The following is a 16,448-nucleotide window of genomic DNA, read 5'->3' on the forward strand; positions in this document are numbered from 1 at the left end:
AGAAACCAAACGAATTTAGAGAGACACCTGAAACTTGATTCAAAGTTTTCCAACGCAAACTTCTGACGCCTTCATATTTTTATTTCATTAACTGTGCCTTCAATATTGTGTTTGCCCCTCTCTCAATACTCGTCCGAGCGAGAAAGGAAACCCTTGATCTGAAAGGCAATGGCTCGGCCTTCCAAGCCCCAAGAGTCTTCCGACGAACCGATGTCGAGCGGTTCGAGTTCGGAGGAGGAGGAGCAGGTGAACGATCAGATCAACGATGAGGAGGACGAAGAGGAGCTGCAAGCGGTGGCTCGCTCCGCCAGCTCTAATGACGAAGATGCTGCTGATGACAATTTGGTCGATTCCGATGGAGATGCACCCAGTGGAGATGGTGACGAGGAGGAACAGGTAAGACCGTTGCGTCCTCTGACTTGTTGTTTTGTGTACTGCCTGCTTCATGTCGTTTCAGGAAGTGTTGCGCTAGGGTTTGGCAGTGTGGATGTGGTGTTGTAGCCTTTTTCTGTGATGTCATGAAGTGTGGATGTGGTGTTGTAGCCTTTTTCTGTGATGTCATGAAATGTGTCACTGTTAAAAAAAGGAGTAACCATTCCGAATTTAAATTTTGCTTCTGTTCTCTCATTTCCATTTGGTTGTTATGAAATTTGTATCTATATGTTATCCAGTTCTGATTATATTTGAGTCACGTTGTTTCTATTGAAGAAAGAATCTTACTGGAAGCGTCACTGACCAATTGTTCAATTCAAATCATTATGTGCTCCCCAACTTCAGGTCGAAGGTGTTGTCGATCCTGAAATTGCTAGGCGGGAAAAGGCCAGATTGAATGAAATGCAGAAGCTGAAGAAACAAAAGATTCAGGAGATGCTGGATGCGCAAAATGCTGCCATTGATGCTGATATGGTGCGGGTGTACAGGATGCCTTTTCTTTATAGAATAGAATAATCTTATAATATTCAACCATATAATTCTTACTTAAAATGTAGAACAACAAGGGGAAAGGTCGCTTGAAGTATCTTCTACAGCAAACTGAACTGTTTGCTCATTTTGCAAAAGGTGATCAATCATCTCAAAAGAAGTCCAAGGGAAGGTATGGATGAAGGCCTGGTCTTAATGTTATCATTGTCATATGATAGCAGTTTTCATATCCTTCTCTGTTTGTGGGAATGATTTTTCAGTATTATCTCCTGGAGTTTCACGATATAGTAAATTTGCTTTGGTACTCTCAGGTTTGTTCAAAGAGTATGTAAAATTTTTTCCTAACACAAAAGGGATGCTTCGCTATAGTAGAAGACAGTAATGCGTTTCCTCACTTTCATCTTTTGATTGCTTTGTATATTGATTTATGATTTATTTATGGGCTTGAACCTTGGCCTCCTTATCTGATGAATGAGTGGATGGATTATCTAATACCATTTACAGATATGGCACAATTTTTCTGAAAATAAGCTAGCATTACGTTCCACAAGTACCCTTCTTATCTCTGAAGTGTTCTTGATGACTTTTGATATTTCGTTACTGCCTTTTTTTTTTTTTTGGCACAAGTTCCCTTTTGAATTCGATGTGCATTTCTTTTGTCATCAATTTTTGTAGTTTTATGGAGTGACTAAGAGTTGATGTCAAAAGAAATGGAGAACAGTAACTTGTATTCATTTCTAGGGGAGTTCAAGCAGGCATTGGCAAGCTGTTGTTAATCTGATCTTGACTTTGTAATATTTCTGAAGACCCCCAAAAAAAAAAAACCTTATGATGCTGTTAAATGTTATTTTTTATAGGGGTCGGCATGCATCAAAAGTGACTGAAGAAGAGGAAGATGAAGAGTATCTTAAAGAAGAAGAAGATGGATTAGCAGGAAATACACGATTGGTGATGCAACCATCATGTGAGTGTTCTTCCTCTCCTTTTTAAACTGCCAATATATGCTGGATAAGATTAAAATAATCTTAGAGCATCAGTATTGTCTTATTCTGAATGTGAAATACTATCAATGCTCTTGAACAGGTATTCAAGGAAAGCTGAGGGATTACCAACTTGCTGGTCTAAACTGGCTTATACGATTGTATGAGAATGGTATAAATGGAATTCTGGCAGATGAGATGGTATGCAAAATAAATTTGACTTGAGATGCATCATTATTTGGCATCATATAACCATAATTACTCTACATTGTGTGATTTGATAAAGTATTATGCATAAATAACTGGTAATTGCCAGGGGCTTGGTAAAACACTACAAACTATCTCCTTGTTGGGCTATTTGCATGAATTTAGAGGAATAACTGGTCCTCACATGGTTGTTGCTCCAAAATCTACACTTGGAAATTGGATGAATGAGATTCGGCGCTTTTGTCCTGTCTTGCGAGCAGTAAAGTTCCTTGGCAATCCGGATGAAAGGGTTAGACCAGCTTTACTTGGATGGCCTATTTTTGGTGAACTTTACTATCAATTCCTGGTTGACTCTTTCTTGTTGTGGTTTTTCACCTCTGCAGAGACATATCAGAGAGGAATTATTAGTTGTTGGGAAGTTTGATGTGTGTGTTACCAGTTTTGAAATGGCCATCAAGGAGAAGTCTGCTTTGCGTCGTTTTAGTTGGCGCTACATAATTATAGATGAAGCCCATCGAATCAAGAATGAGAATTCCCTCCTGTCCAAGACAATGAGGCTCTATAATACAAATTATCGCCTCCTTATCACTGGTACACCACTCCAGGTATCCCTTGATTCTTACAATCCACGGAATGCTGGCATTGAATCTTGTATAATTTGTAATAAACCTCCTCTGGGCATTTAATTTGTTTTGCGGTAAGCTGAATTTGATGGCTTCATTCTTTACAAGTGTGGCTAGTCATGAATTGGAAGAGGGTTGTTCTCTCTGTAATGTTAGAGGCAGGATTGTGTAGTTGGATCTTTGGACTTGGCTGGTTCATTTGTTCTTTGTTAACACTAATACAGTGGGACTTTGGAGGATATCAGTTGCTTGGTTTACACTGTTTGCTGTTTAGTATTTGCTAAGGCTTCTGAATTCTTTGCGATGCAGAATAATCTTCATGAACTCTGGTCTCTCCTCAATTTTCTTCTTCCAGAAATATTTAGTTCTTCTGAAACTTTTGATGAGTGGTTTCAAATCTCTGGTGAAAATGACCAGCAGGAAGTTGTTCAGCAACTGCACAAGGTAAACCTAGAACCTTTGATTGCAGAGATAGTCTTTGAGAATCTGATCCATGTTTAATATTTAATCTTTTGTGAATATTAAGGTCCTACGGCCATTTCTCCTTCGAAGGTTGAAGTCAGACGTTGAAAAAGGTTTGCCACCCAAAAAGGAAACCATTCTTAAAGTAGGCATGTCACAAATGCAGAAGCAGTACTATAGGGCTTTACTGCAGAAAGATCTTGAGGTTGTTAATGCTGGTGGAGAACGGAAACGTCTCCTGAATATAGCCATGCAACTGCGTAAATGTTGTAATCATCCGTATCTTTTTCAAGGTGCTGAACCTGGTCCACCCTATACGACAGGGGAGCATCTTATTAATAGTGCTGGTAAATTCAGTTTTTAACTTATATTAAAAGAGAATTTAGTCCATTTGGGTTGACCTATAAGTTTTGCAACTACTTCATGTTTCTTTTTAAAAAAATTCGTGTGCAGGTAAAATGGTTCTTCTGGATAAATTGCTTCCTAAATTAAAAGAGCGTGATTCTAGGGTCCTTATATTTTCGCAGGTTAGTTTTCTTTCAAAATTTGAATTTGGCCATGACAATTGTCTATTTGCCTTGAATTGTGCAACACGGTGCACAAATTATCATTTTTATTGCCTTCTGATACTATTTCTCTCTTGTTTTGTTCCTTTTTACTGCTGTTATTGCTAAACTTTGTGACTTTTAATTTTTCCAGATGACTAGACTGCTGGACATACTTGAAGATTATCTGATGTTTCGTGGATATCAATATTGTCGTATTGATGGTAATACTGGTGGAGAAGATCGTGATGCTTCCATTGACATTTTCAACAAACCAGGAAGTGAGAAATTTGTCTTCTTGTTATCAACGCGGGCTGGAGGTCTTGGCATTAATCTTGCAACTGCTGATGTTGTTATCCTTTATGATAGTGATTGGTGAGGTTTTTTTTTTTTTTTTGGGAGATCATGTCTGACCCAGTTCTCTGATGCGCATTTGTTCAGTAAATTTTTCATTTGCTGATTACTGTTAGGTTTATTTCAGGAACCCACAAGTTGACTTGCAGGCTCAGGACCGTGCTCATAGGATTGGCCAAAAGAAAGAAGTTCAAGTTTTCCGATTCTGCACTGAGGTTTGAATTTTATTCTATCTTTAGTTGTTAGTAATAGCTGTCTTTTGTGCTAAATACCATCACATCGTGCAAATGGAGCAGTACACGATTGAGGAGAAGGTCATTGAAAGGGCTTACAAAAAACTAGCCCTTGATGCTCTCGTGATTCAGCAAGGGCGATTGGCAGAGCAGAAGAGTAAGAAATTTCAGGATGATGTATCTCATCCTTTCCTGCCAAATGCACGAGTGTTTTAATGTTAGATTGTTATTATTTGTGCAGCTGTAAATAAAGACGAGTTACTTCAGATGGTCAGATTTGGTGCTGAGATGGTTTTCAGTTCTAAGGACAGTACAATTACCGATGAGGATATTGACAGGATTATTGCTAAGGGAGAGGAAGCAACAGCTGAACTTGATGCCAAGATGAAGAAATTTACTGAAGATGCTATAAAATTTAAGATGGATGACAGTATGAACCTTTAACTTGTAGTTCTAGTTTTTAATATGAAACTTGGAAGACTTCTTGTGCAAAATCGAAGCATTCTTTGCCCTCCTATTTGTTCTGGAATCCTATCCTCAATTAAGTCAAAATTATTGACCTGGGATATGTTGCTTATTTCATGCACTTAATAGCAAGACAGTTTGTTACGCTTACTATAGCATTTTTTATTGATTAAATATCCATAACAAGGGCTTAGGGGTGAGCATTATGATTTGTCTCGTTCACTTTCGGTTGATTTTGAATTTCTCATTGACTTTATATATTTTCTTTTGCAGCTGCTGAGTTGTATGATTTTGATGATGAAAAGGTAGAAATAACAGTTTATGTTGGATTTGACAACTGTCACACTGACACGTGCTTATGCTTATTTTGGAGGCTGTGAATTCATTTTCTGGTCTAAATTCTAATTGTAAATTGTAAAAGTTTATGCTATTATGAAATATTGAATAGGATTTGTTGTTTTCAGTCTTTTTTTTGGGCCCCCCCGGGGGGGTGGTCCTCTGTAGCTGACAGAATTGGTGGTTTATAGCTCTATTTGAAATTTAAGAGATTGCTATGGATATAATCAGTTTTTTATTTTATTTTAATATTGTTATAACTTTTTTCTTTAATTGATTTGTAGGATGAGAATAAAGTTGACTTCAAAAAAATTGTTAGTGATAACTGGATTGAGCCACCAAAGAGAGAGCGGAAACGCAAGTAAACATTTTCTTTTTTCATTTGACATTTGAAATTATAAAATTTTGTTTTTTCCTTATGAATTATGAATTGATTTTTCTTGTCTTATTGTAGCTACTCGGAGTCAGAATATTTTAAGCAAACAATGCGGCAAGGTGGCCCTACTAAGCCAAAAGAGCCCCGTATTCCTAGGATGCCTCAGCTGTAAGCATCTTATAAAACATGTTTTCTTCTTATCATGATACTTACTTTGTGACTGAAGTTGTTGCTTTCCTACCTATAGGCATGATTTCCAGTTCTTCAACACACAAAGGCTGAGCGAGCTGTATGAAAAGGAAGTACGCTATCTCATGGTGGGTATTTCTTAACATGAGCACTCATTTATTTGTCTATTGGGTTGAGTTTAATACTTAATGAAATTAATGAATTTTCAGCAAACACACCAGAAGAATCAGATAAAAGACTCCATAGATGTTGACGAACCAGAAGGTATGTTAATGTTCTCCAGGTTTGTCCCTTCTCATTTCCAAGCAAATTCTAATCATGGTAAATTGGACTGTAGAGGTGGGAGATCCCTTAACTGCTGAGGAGTTGGAAGAAAAGGAGCGTTTACTAGAGGAGGTGAGTGAATTTTGCATATAAACTGGACCTCCTTTTTGGGTTTTCTTATTTTAACCCTTATTTCCCTGTGGTAAATATAGGGATTTTCTTCATGGAGCCGAAGGGATTTCAATACTTTCATTAGAGCCTGTGAAAAGTATGGCCGGAATGATATAAAGAGTATTGCTTCTGAGATGGAAGGAAAATCTGAGGAGGAAGTTGAACGATACGCAAAGGTTTTCAAAGAAAGATATAAGGAGCTAAATGGTTAGTTAAAAATGTGAATCTAGTAATAATCTGTTAATATTGTGATGATGAAATTGCTTGTTAATCTGACTATTATCTTTTCCTTCACCAAAATCCTTGTCAGATGCTAAAGGTGATTTTATTAGTTGTAATCCCCAGTAATATTTTATAGTCATTTTTCCTTTTTGTTTTTGTACATAGCTAGAGGTTTATGGTAATTGATGTGGACTGCAATTGGAATCTGTCGTTTTCTGAACTGAATCTTGAAATCATTTTCGCATTATGATTTTGAAATTAAGTTTTGGACTGTGTCTAATGCTTGCAGATTATGATAGAATTATCAAAAACATTGAAAGAGGGGAGGCTAGAATTTCTAGAAAAGATGAGATTATGAAAGCTATTGGGAAGAAGTTGGATCGATACAAGAATCCATGGCTAGAGTTGAAGATCCAGTATGGGCAAAACAAAGGGAAGTTATACAATGAAGAATGTGATAGATTCATGGTGCGATTTCTTTTGTCCTTTTTACCTAAAAGATCATTTAATTTTGATTACTATGCATGCATGGTCCCTGTAGTCATTTTGATTTTGGTTATGAATTTTCAGATATGCATGGTTCACAAGCTTGGCTATGGGAATTGGGATGAGTTGAAGGCAGCATTTCGAACATCACCTTTATTTCGATTTGATTGGTTTGTTAAGTCTCGCACAACACAGGAACTTGCTAGGAGATGTGACACCCTCATTAGGTTGGTGGAGAAGGAAAACCAAGAATACGATGAGAGAGAGAGACAAGCTCGTAAAGAGAAGAAACTTGCTAAGGTTTGTTCCTGTTTATCCCCTAAAATGATAAGGACGAGAGAAGTCAATAGACTTTGCTTTTTGTAAGTTAGATCGCTGAAGCATAACTTGATGAATCTTTCAGAGCATGACGCCATCAAAACGGGGCTCTGCTAGACAGACTGACGGTCCATCATCACTAAAGAAGCGCAGACAGTCGACTATGGATGACTATGTTAGCACGGTTTGCTTTTTTCTCCCTTCTTTGTAGATCATGAATTATAAGCCTTCTTTGTATCGGGGAATTTTCTTGTGCATATACTGAATTGGACCATGATGTTGTGACAGGGAAAAAGGAGAAAATAAATGTAAATATGCGGCACTTAGTTACCTTGACTAAGGACAGGGTGGATTGTTTCTAAAGACTTGATTACTTAAACTGTGACCGTGATCAGGTTTGCCTTCTTAAGTCTGGTGATAGAAAACTTTTCTTTCTTTCTTCCCCCCCCCCCCACCCCCAATTTAGGTCCCACATGTGAGAGGTGGAAAGGTTAGTTAGGAAAAATTAAGGGGAGATCCAGGTGTTGGAAGGGTAATCAAGAATATAACACGTACTCATTACCATTAGATGGCATATTGATTTGTATTTTAGCAATCGTTGAAAAAGAATTTGCTTACGCGTGTAATATTTGTTTAACCCTGTCCTGAAATAGGAAATCAACTTAACCACACCTGTGAAGGGCTGCACTGCTTGCACATTTTGATTTTCCTATATTTCTTATATGGACGATAAATCTGCGCTTTTAACACAAACCTCGTCTAGATTTGCTTCGGGATTCTAAGGTAATTCTAATGTCCAAATATTAAGCTGGCATGATCTTTTTCTTTTTTGTCCCTGGAGGCTGTTTTGTAGCGTTTGATGGGATGAAATGGAACTCAAATATTAAAATGATTAGACTGGACTGAAACCTGGTATTTTATTGCTAGATCTAAATAGGTGGAGCAAAATAATTTAATGATTTATAAAAATTTTGTAATACGAAATGAGTCTACGTGTAAAGGGTATGTTTAAATTATTAGCTTGGTCCTCTATAGAGGACTCTTTTAATCGCTTCATAAGAATTCGGGAATTTGAAAGTATCTTAACCCTTTGTATTTTCAAAATAGTTGTCCGTAGACGTTGGAGATTTGTTCTCTTGATCTCCTAACTAATTAATGGGAATAATTAAGGACATTTTTATCAACAAAATGATGTGACAAATTATTTAAAGGTTATGAAAACGACCGTGCCAATTTTGTGGAGAGAGTTAGCTATTTGTATATTAATTTAATTTAATACACTGCGTATTATATCTTAGTGGAAAAACGAAGAAAACTGTTCACTATCTTGGATGAACCAAACCAAGTTCCTTGAACCGGAAGTCGCAATGCTTTCAAGTTTAATTTGTTTGTCTCTGTTCCATTCTTATTTTAAAACAAAAGGATATTTTTAAAGAAAAAGTCATTTTGGGTTTCAAATTTTTTAAGTTAGACTTCTACCTTTTTGTCTCTTTATTAAACCCTTCAGTTTGTTCTGATAAATATAAAGGTATGGTACCTGCAAACTCAAAATCACGATTTCCCCCCACCTTTATGCAACCAAACTCAAGGGATCCAATTCTCCTTTGCATGGCACTCAAATATCTTCAAAAACCATCAATAATCAATATTTCAATAGTTAATTAAATTCTTGTTGATTCGCGCGCGCTTACATCGATCAGGAACGAGTTCGCGTGCATAACAGGACGACAGCATGCGCCATGTGGAGTATAGCATAATAAACCATATTTTATAAGCCGAAATCACGAGGCTCAGACCATACGATAAAATTGAGACTGTACGATTACATGTCACAACAACAAAATCAACACAGTCACTAAAGCTCCCCCATTTACAAGCAAGAGGGGAAAAATTAGATGCCTTTTTCTGATCTTGCGTTAACATTTTGCACCATCCACGGATATATACTTCGATTCGAGTGCCTCAATCCACACTAGTTTCTCTCTTTTTCAATCGTCTGTGTTTCTTTTGACTCTTGATGAATAACTACCAGAATGATGCAGGAAGACTAGTCCAAGCCAGATCCATCATGACGTTTACTCCCACTCTCTCAGGGTAGTCACGAAACCAAGATGAAAAAGGATGACCCTCCTGCAAATCTGTCTCCCGACTCAATCATACATCTCTTCACTAGTAGATGAAAAGTAAAGTGAATCAAAGTTTTGGTGCTTTCACTCATTTGTAGCATCAAAGCTTCCCATTGCATTTGCCCGCTTTTTCTCTCTCCAATTTTCGCCCCATACTTTTGCTTCTGCGACTGCACGTTCTCTGTCCAGGTCACGGTTCCTTGGAGTTTCCCTAGTTCTTCCAGCACTTAGAGGGCTGTCTCTCTGAGAGTCCTGTCTTTCTCCATCATCCAATCCCCATCTTCTTCCTGAACCTCCACCAGTTTCAATCCTTCCCAAGCTTGTCCCAGCACTTGCATCCCTACCGTCTCTCTTCCTGTAATCAGGTGAGTTTCTATGGGTGGAAGGTGATCCATGATGTCGTCCATGATCAGGGCTATCTGAGCTATCTGCCATGTTCTTTCGATCCTCCTTGCTCCTAGGGGTTGATGGACCAACTCGGCTAGTATGACTGGATCCATTTGGATCATATGTCTGCGAGGCCAAGTATGTAAGAGCGGTCACAACATCTCCAATAAGAGGTCTTGTGGCAGCTTGTTCTTGCAAACACATAGCTGCAACTGCAAGTGCTTGATAGAGTCCTCGCATTGGATAACGGCCTTGAAGCAGAGGGTCAGCCATTGCAGGGAACTTCCTACGGTCTTTAAACAGAGGTCGTGCCTGGAAAGTTCCAATTATCAAGAGACATAAATGTAAAGGATGGGTACTCATATTTAGTGTTATATTAGTGACTCGTTGAAGGATTAACATCAAAACCAACATTCTGCTATGATTGACAAACTTTTAGAAGCAACAATAAAACATAAAGACGACGAGGTCAGAGACTTACCCATGCCACAAGATTATGCTCACCATGTGCGCGCGTATTATCAATAGCCTTGCGCCCAGTAATAAGTTCCAGGAAAACAACTCCAAAACTGTAGACATCAGACTTCAAAGTTAGCTGTCCAGTCATAGCATATTCCGGAGCACAATAACCATATGTTCCCATTACTCGTGTGGATACATGAGTCTTATCACCGACTGGACCAAGTTTTGCCAGCCCAAAATCTGATAACTTAGGATGAAAACCCTCATCTAGCAGGATATTGGATGATTTTAGGTCTCTATATATTACAGGAGGGTTTGCTTTGTCATGCAAATATTCCAACCCCTTTGCTGCTCCCGCTGCTATTTTCATCCTTGTATTCCAGTCCAGAGGCTCCTTGTCAGGCGGAAGATCTGTAAAGAGTCTCAGAATTTCAGTACACTATATGAGCTGATATCCCATCTGGGTCGATTTCATGTTAATGACATGCATAAATAAAAGCAATGACATGTGACATTGAAGTAACAAATGGTAAAAATGGACCTAACAAGCTTCAAAGTTTATTGAGGGATGAGATGCTTTTACCATGTTTGTGAACACAATGCTCTGGTTTTAGTCAATTTCACACTATTGAGTAATCTTTAATAGGGAACATTATACAAAATCTATATTTGGTGTAAATTCCTCTATGGGAAACATGCACATAAAGTATCATATTTATAAATTAGTCTGCACCAAATCGGTAAGTCTTCACCACCTAGAATATGCTTTGAAAATTCTGCAACATTAGCATCTGATTCATAATTAGATCTATGTAAAATTTGAAATGCAGTGAACAAAACAACCCATCATATTTTACAAGTCATGTTGATTAAAAGCATGTTCTTCTAAAAAGTCAGAATGTGCAAGTTTTGCAGTAGTGTCAGTTCACCCCAACCTGAAGACACACTTAGTATACACTTAGTGCAGTATTCAACATATTGCCAAACCTAAACTTCTATATATTAAATACTTTCCCCATCACTTGGATATGTCTTCCTACTGTCCATATTGATCATATATCGCTCAAGATTTACTAGCATAATAAAGCACACCTCCCACTGTCTACTGCCAGCGAGCTCTTGCTTTTTTTCTCTTCAAAAGCGGTGCCCAGGCATCTCTATACAGCCTCTGAACATCACACTTCCACTTTCTATCCCAGAGAACTCTTGCTTTTTCTTATTCAATGAAGCAGTGCCCAGCCAACTGCTTTCAACATACATCGCCAGTGGATGAGATTACAAACCAAACTCAATGCATTGGAATAGAAGCATTAAAAGCTACATAATGATTACTAGCATGCTCTGGTAGGATACTCATGGCTTTCACTAAAAAATGAACTTACTCATGGTTTTCACTGAAATATGATAGGATGCTCATGGCTTTCCTTTCTGCGATTATCATTGTGTGCTTTGTGATTTGTGATGTGCTGTTAGTGTGAGTTTATCTCTGTTTCAGTCTTCTTCCTACTCATTGGAGGAGACTGCCCAGTTTACTTCAGTGAGTTGTTAAAGTGAAAGAAGTTGACAATTTAGTAATCTTTCGTCTTTCATGGGGTAGGCTTCCTTTTCTGCTGGGCTAGTTCCAGTGCTCAAGTTTCAATTACATGCTTCATAGTTGCAGAGTGTCACAATCCCTATCCTTGTGATTCAATTTGGAACCAAATCCATCGAGAATTCAATTAAACCCATAAGTTATTGATTTCTAAAACTTTTGGAAGAGATGGAACTCGAATTCTTCATTATCCATGTTGCCATTCCAGACCTTAGCCCAAGAGAAGGACAATGACTCTTACATTGACTAGAAAGTGAACTCTCCGTAAAACTGGAAATGTAAAGAAGAAATAGAAACGAAAATGGATGTTGAGCACCCCGCTCCTGGTATTTAAAAGATTGGGACACTCCTGACACCAGAATCTCTGTATCTTCTCAGATCCTACTGCTCCCAAATAATGCCTCTTCTCTGCTCGACGAGATATAAAATCAAATTGTTATATTGGCTAATAGATACAACTCAATTCAGATGAATTCCTGATTTTGAGTGGCTGCAAACGCACCCTCTGGGATTAGGATTCTATACCTCATTTTTGGAGGTTAAGTACTTATAAGTTCATTTTGACTTCTAAATGCTTTCTTCTAGAGCAATTATCAAGTTTATGAATGTTGGCAGCATATTGCTGCTCTCTTCTGGGTCTTGCGATCAAATAAAACCCTTGGCGTGATGCCTAGACCAATTTCCTTCTCCATAGCTATTGTTCTGTCTGCATTAATTTTCTAAGCCAACCAAGACCTATTCTCTATGGCAGACAGCCCTATTAATTAATCCTATGCAAAACCTAATCCCCTGGCTGTCACCTCTCTACTTGAGTACTAGTTGCCCAGGCATCTCAGAATTGACATCCCTATGATAACAGCAACATCATGCATAATAAGTTTAAGCATTAAATATCATAACTTGCTAGCATCCATGTAGCAGCAGTAATGTCTAACATCTGATAATTTGAAGTGACCATTTATAACCCACATTTCATTTGTCATGATGGTTTCATTCATTTAATGAAAGCCTGAAATGTTTGTCCAAAAATAGTTTTGTATGATACCACTAAATGTAAGCATGAGCAACCATTCAACCAGAATCTACTGATTCTGCTTCACTAAATACCTTTCAGTTCTATTGTTCAACCTCAATCTTTTTTCGTTCTTTAACATCTAATACGTAGTAAAAATCAAACAAAAACAAAATTTTAACTTTTGAAAGCACAATAAGCCTGGCACTACTAGTTACATAACAAAGGAATGCGATCTAACCATGTAGGTGATCCTCCAAAGACCCCAAAGGCATAAATTCATAAACAAGCAGCCGCTGATCCCCATCAGCACAATAACCAATTAAGCTCACAAGATTTGGGTGATGCAAGAGGCTAAGCATGAGCACCTCCACCAAAAACTCTCGATTTCCTTGAAGGCCATTGCGGTCAAGCTGTTTTACAGCAACAACCTGTAAAAAGATTATTCCATCAACATAGATTATGATACAGATAGAGGAAGGGAGAGATACATTAATGACTGTATAGATATCCGTAACAGACAACTACTAGAATCCATGCCCAAAATGTATGGCACGATGATGTGGTCTTGTTATTCAACAACAACAATGTTTGCAGCAGCAATCACAACTTACTTGCCCTGAGCTTTCAAGCCGGCCTTTATAAACGCGTCCAAAACCACCTTCACCTAATAAAGATTCAGGCCTGAAATTCCTCGTGGCAGCTGCAAGCTCTCGAAATGTAAAAGTTTGTGCAGCAATGTGGGCAGTTGTTCCATCCTTTTGAACTGGCAGTTCCTTCTTAGAATCAGAGCCACTTTTTGATTTCGACTTATCTATGTAAATGATTCAAAAATAAGCAAGAGGGAAAGAAACCCGGCCGGGGGGGAGGGATATTGGAGAAACTATAAAACAAATATGAAGAGGAGATGTTGATTATGCAATTATTGCAGTCATATAAAGATTAATGGCATAGCATAGAATACTTGGGAACAGCGGTTACAGTGACCATATGCTGCTTCATTGTAGAATATAGGTCGTAGCATCTACATTTGGAACAAAAAGGATTAAGATTTTCTTGTGTAAACATCATATCATCTGTCAGAATATGATTCAACTAATATGAATAATCCACAGCTATACAGAAGCGCAAATAGTATGCCTGAATTGTTGACTTTCAGTTTATTTCTAAATAAGCTAACCAATTATCTAGACAATGCATTTCATGATTCCTATAGAAACGCAAAGCATCTTGCTCAAAGTTATATCCAGCCACAATTTAATTTTATAGGGGGTCAAATAATTTACTCAAAATGCAGATTAGCATCTCCACCTGCCTTGTACATGGTGACTGTAATTTAATGAAGCATGTTATCAAACAATGTGAAAGCTTACTAAATTTGACAGCCACGGTCAGATCTCCCACTTATATTATACCTTGTAATAAGAATAAGAGAGTATTACACAGAAGTAAACAGACATCCACTGGCCATCAAATCCTTAACAGTAGCAGTCAAAGTACAGTCGTCAGATGAATTAGATCAGACTACCCATTAATTTTAACCAATATGCATCATCATAAAACTAAAAAAGTGAGCAAAAATTGCAAAATAAAACATATTTTAAGCCAATGAATTAACCAAAAATTAAAGCCAGCAAAATTTTGTTGAAGGAAGCTTCCACATTTGTTCAGACCTGAGCTAACCCTATTGACGTGATGAGACTGAGCAGCTGAACCTTCCCTAAGAGAATCCTTCTTGACCACTTCCTTCTTCACCCCGCTGTCCTCCTTGTCAAAACAAGGAAAACACCCACCCATATCAAATGCGCACACAAATCAGAGCCACCCTCACAAAACCCAGAAAGGAATAGCTCACATAACAAAGCCCTCAAAACTCCAGATAACCTTGAACAATTCGTTTCCCCAAAACTACTCACACAAACCCAAACGAGAAAATTCAAACAATTACTGCTTTTTTTCTTTGTCACTGACCCACTCTAAACCACAGCTCACTCAGGTGGTGCCACTAGATGATTTTCGTCGGCAATTAAAGGGAAAGATCGGGAACAACACGCCGGAGTATCAGATCAACCAATCGAAGAAACTGATGTGGCGTAAGAAGGTGAAGGAGGAAAAAAAGAAGCTGAAAATAGATATGAGAACTGATAGTGTATCACATAAAAGAGAAATGAGGGTGGAGAATTTCGAATTTAGAGTTCGGGTGTTAAAATTAGATTCGAGACTAGATGAATTAGAAACGGAATTGTTCTTGCATAATTCCGTGGAATTTGCATGATTACGAGGTTGTAATGATTTTTCCCCGTCTTGTTGAATTCTTACCCCTCCAAAGCGGAATAATTACGTGTGTGTATTAACATAATTACGGTGGAAAAGTGGGTCCCACCGGCCGGATGTGCCCTGAACATACTCACCGCGTTTTCCTTATTAAAAAAAAAACCAAGTTTTGAATAATAAATACTACGTCCTATTTATAAGTTTTAAATTTAAAAATAGATCTAACTTATTTTATAAATTTTTTAAAATTTATTTTAATATTTAATATATTTTTAATTATTTTTATGTTGTTATATTTTCTCACATATTTTTTTTTATTTTTATTATTTATTATCAGAACAGAGTTGAAAACAAAATTTTATTTTTAACATATTTATTATTTTAAATTAATTTTAATTAATTAATTATTATACATAGATTATTTATTTACAATTTATAATAAAGAGGGGAGGAATTACTTTTCTTCAGCCATGTTTTATTTTTTTTTTAATTTTTTGATTTTGTATAAAAGAGAGGATAAAGATGGAGAGAAACTGAATTTTTGTTTGGCCTGCAAGATTTTACTTTTTAATTACATAGACTAAGATTTATATATCTAATAATTAAATAATAAAAAAAAATACATCTTTTCAAGCTTAAATGTACTCCCATCGAAATTTATTATAAACTTCAAATAATTAATTCAAAATTTATTATAAGCTTCAAATAATTGATTTACGAATAATGAATAATTAGTTAAAATTAATTAAAATTAATAAATAGGTTAAAAATATTTTTTTATTTTTAAATATATCTTTATAATAAATAATTAAAAGGATGAACGAGTATGAATAGAAAAACATGATAAGGGAGTATAGCAAAGGAAAGAGAATAAATAATTAAGAATAAAATTAAAATATATATTAAATATTTAGATAAATTTTAAATTGAAGCTTATAAAATAAACCACACCTCTCTTCAAATTTGACGCTCATAAATAGGATAAGAGGGATCGGAGTATGTGCTCAATACCTAATTAACACATTTATGAAAAAATTATGCACTTATTTTTTTAAAATACTATTTTTAATTATTTGCATTGAAAATTATAAATTATTTTAATATCTATAATTAACACAGAAAGAGAGTTAAGAAAAAAAATATAAATTTGAAAAAAAATATAGACTAATGTTTTAGAATTAGAAATAGTATCAGAAAAGATACAACTTTTTGTTCACCGAATTTAATAGAATTTCATTACTTTTCTGGTAAATGCGATCTTGATCAGTATCTTTTTTTTTTTTTTTGGGGTTCCTTTATTGGCTAAATGATCGACATAGCGGAAATAGTTGAATTTTTTAGTACTTTTGCATGTGACGATTAATTTGATTCAAGCCAACGCAATAGTGAGGTCAATTTGGTGAATTAACTTTCTTTAATTTATGTGTGTTTCCAATTTTGATTT

At 36.5% G+C, this 16,448-nt stretch overlaps 2 protein-coding genes across 3 annotated transcripts; one reads left to right on the forward strand and one right to left on the reverse strand.

Moving 5' to 3' along the window:
* On the forward strand, positions 1–7,823 carry LOC114711412 (ISWI chromatin-remodeling complex ATPase CHR11). Of its 2 annotated transcripts, none has more exons than XM_028895804.1 (25): positions 1–396; positions 778–906; positions 990–1,093; positions 1,779–1,885; positions 2,005–2,102; positions 2,218–2,397; positions 2,492–2,713; positions 3,041–3,175; positions 3,258–3,540; positions 3,647–3,720; positions 3,893–4,113; positions 4,220–4,307; positions 4,389–4,482; positions 4,567–4,755; positions 5,064–5,095; positions 5,411–5,487; positions 5,581–5,670; positions 5,750–5,819; positions 5,901–5,955; positions 6,029–6,087; positions 6,168–6,333; positions 6,638–6,816; positions 6,919–7,134; positions 7,238–7,336; positions 7,441–7,823. In XM_028895804.1, exons 1-25 carry the CDS (start codon positions 169–171, stop codon positions 7,456–7,458), a joined length of 3,213 nt encoding a protein of 1,070 aa, XP_028751637.1. In that variant the 5' UTR covers positions 1–168; the 3' UTR covers positions 7,459–7,823. The 2 variants fall into 2 exon arrangements, with proteins under 2 accessions (XP_028751637.1, XP_028751638.1); XM_028895805.1 differs by having other exon boundaries at positions 7,238–7,327.
* Positions 7,824–8,899: 1,076 nt separating this feature from the next.
* LOC114711413 (serine/threonine-protein kinase PBL27) lies at positions 8,900–14,995 on the reverse strand. Its single transcript, XM_028895806.1, has 5 exons — positions 14,404–14,995; positions 13,345–13,544; positions 12,972–13,161; positions 10,147–10,538; positions 8,900–9,977 (listed from the first exon to the last, which is right to left on the reverse strand). Exons 1-5 carry the CDS (start codon positions 14,525–14,527, stop codon positions 9,363–9,365), a joined length of 1,521 nt encoding a protein of 506 aa, XP_028751639.1. The 5' UTR covers positions 14,528–14,995; the 3' UTR covers positions 8,900–9,362.
* Positions 14,996–16,448: the final 1,453 nt, after the last annotated feature.

The sequence above is a fragment of the Neltuma alba genome, unplaced genomic scaffold (genome assembly GCF_004799145.2).
Source record: "Neltuma alba isolate B1F8T4 unplaced genomic scaffold, ASM479914v2 tig00011289_pilon, whole genome shotgun sequence".
In the NCBI taxonomy this organism is placed as follows: Eukaryota; Viridiplantae; Streptophyta; class Magnoliopsida; order Fabales; family Fabaceae; genus Neltuma; species Neltuma alba.

Excerpts from the sequence above, each read along its gene's own strand:
- LOC114711412 (XM_028895804.1), top strand. The coding sequence starts at position 169 with ATGGCTCGGCCTTCCAAGCCCCAAGAGTCTTCCGACGAACCGATGTCG. Across the intron at positions 2,714-3,040 it reads TCACTGGTACACCACTCCAG|AATAATCTTCATGAACTCTG; the intron begins GTATCCCTTGAT and ends TTTGCGATGCAG. Across the intron at positions 5,671-5,749 it reads ATTCCTAGGATGCCTCAGCT|GCATGATTTCCAGTTCTTCA; the intron begins GTAAGCATCTTA and ends TCCTACCTATAG.
- LOC114711413 (XM_028895806.1), bottom strand. The coding sequence starts at position 14,527 with ATGGGTGGGTGTTTTCCTTGTTTTGACAAGGAGGACAGCGGGGTGAAG. Across the intron at positions 13,162-13,344 it reads GGCTTGAAAGCTCAGGGCAA|GTTGTTGCTGTAAAACAGCT; the intron begins GTAAGTTGTGAT and ends ATCTTTTTACAG. Across the intron at positions 10,539-12,971 it reads TTTGGAGGATCACCTACATG|ATCTTCCGCCTGACAAGGAG; the intron begins GTTAGATCGCAT and ends GACTCTTTACAG.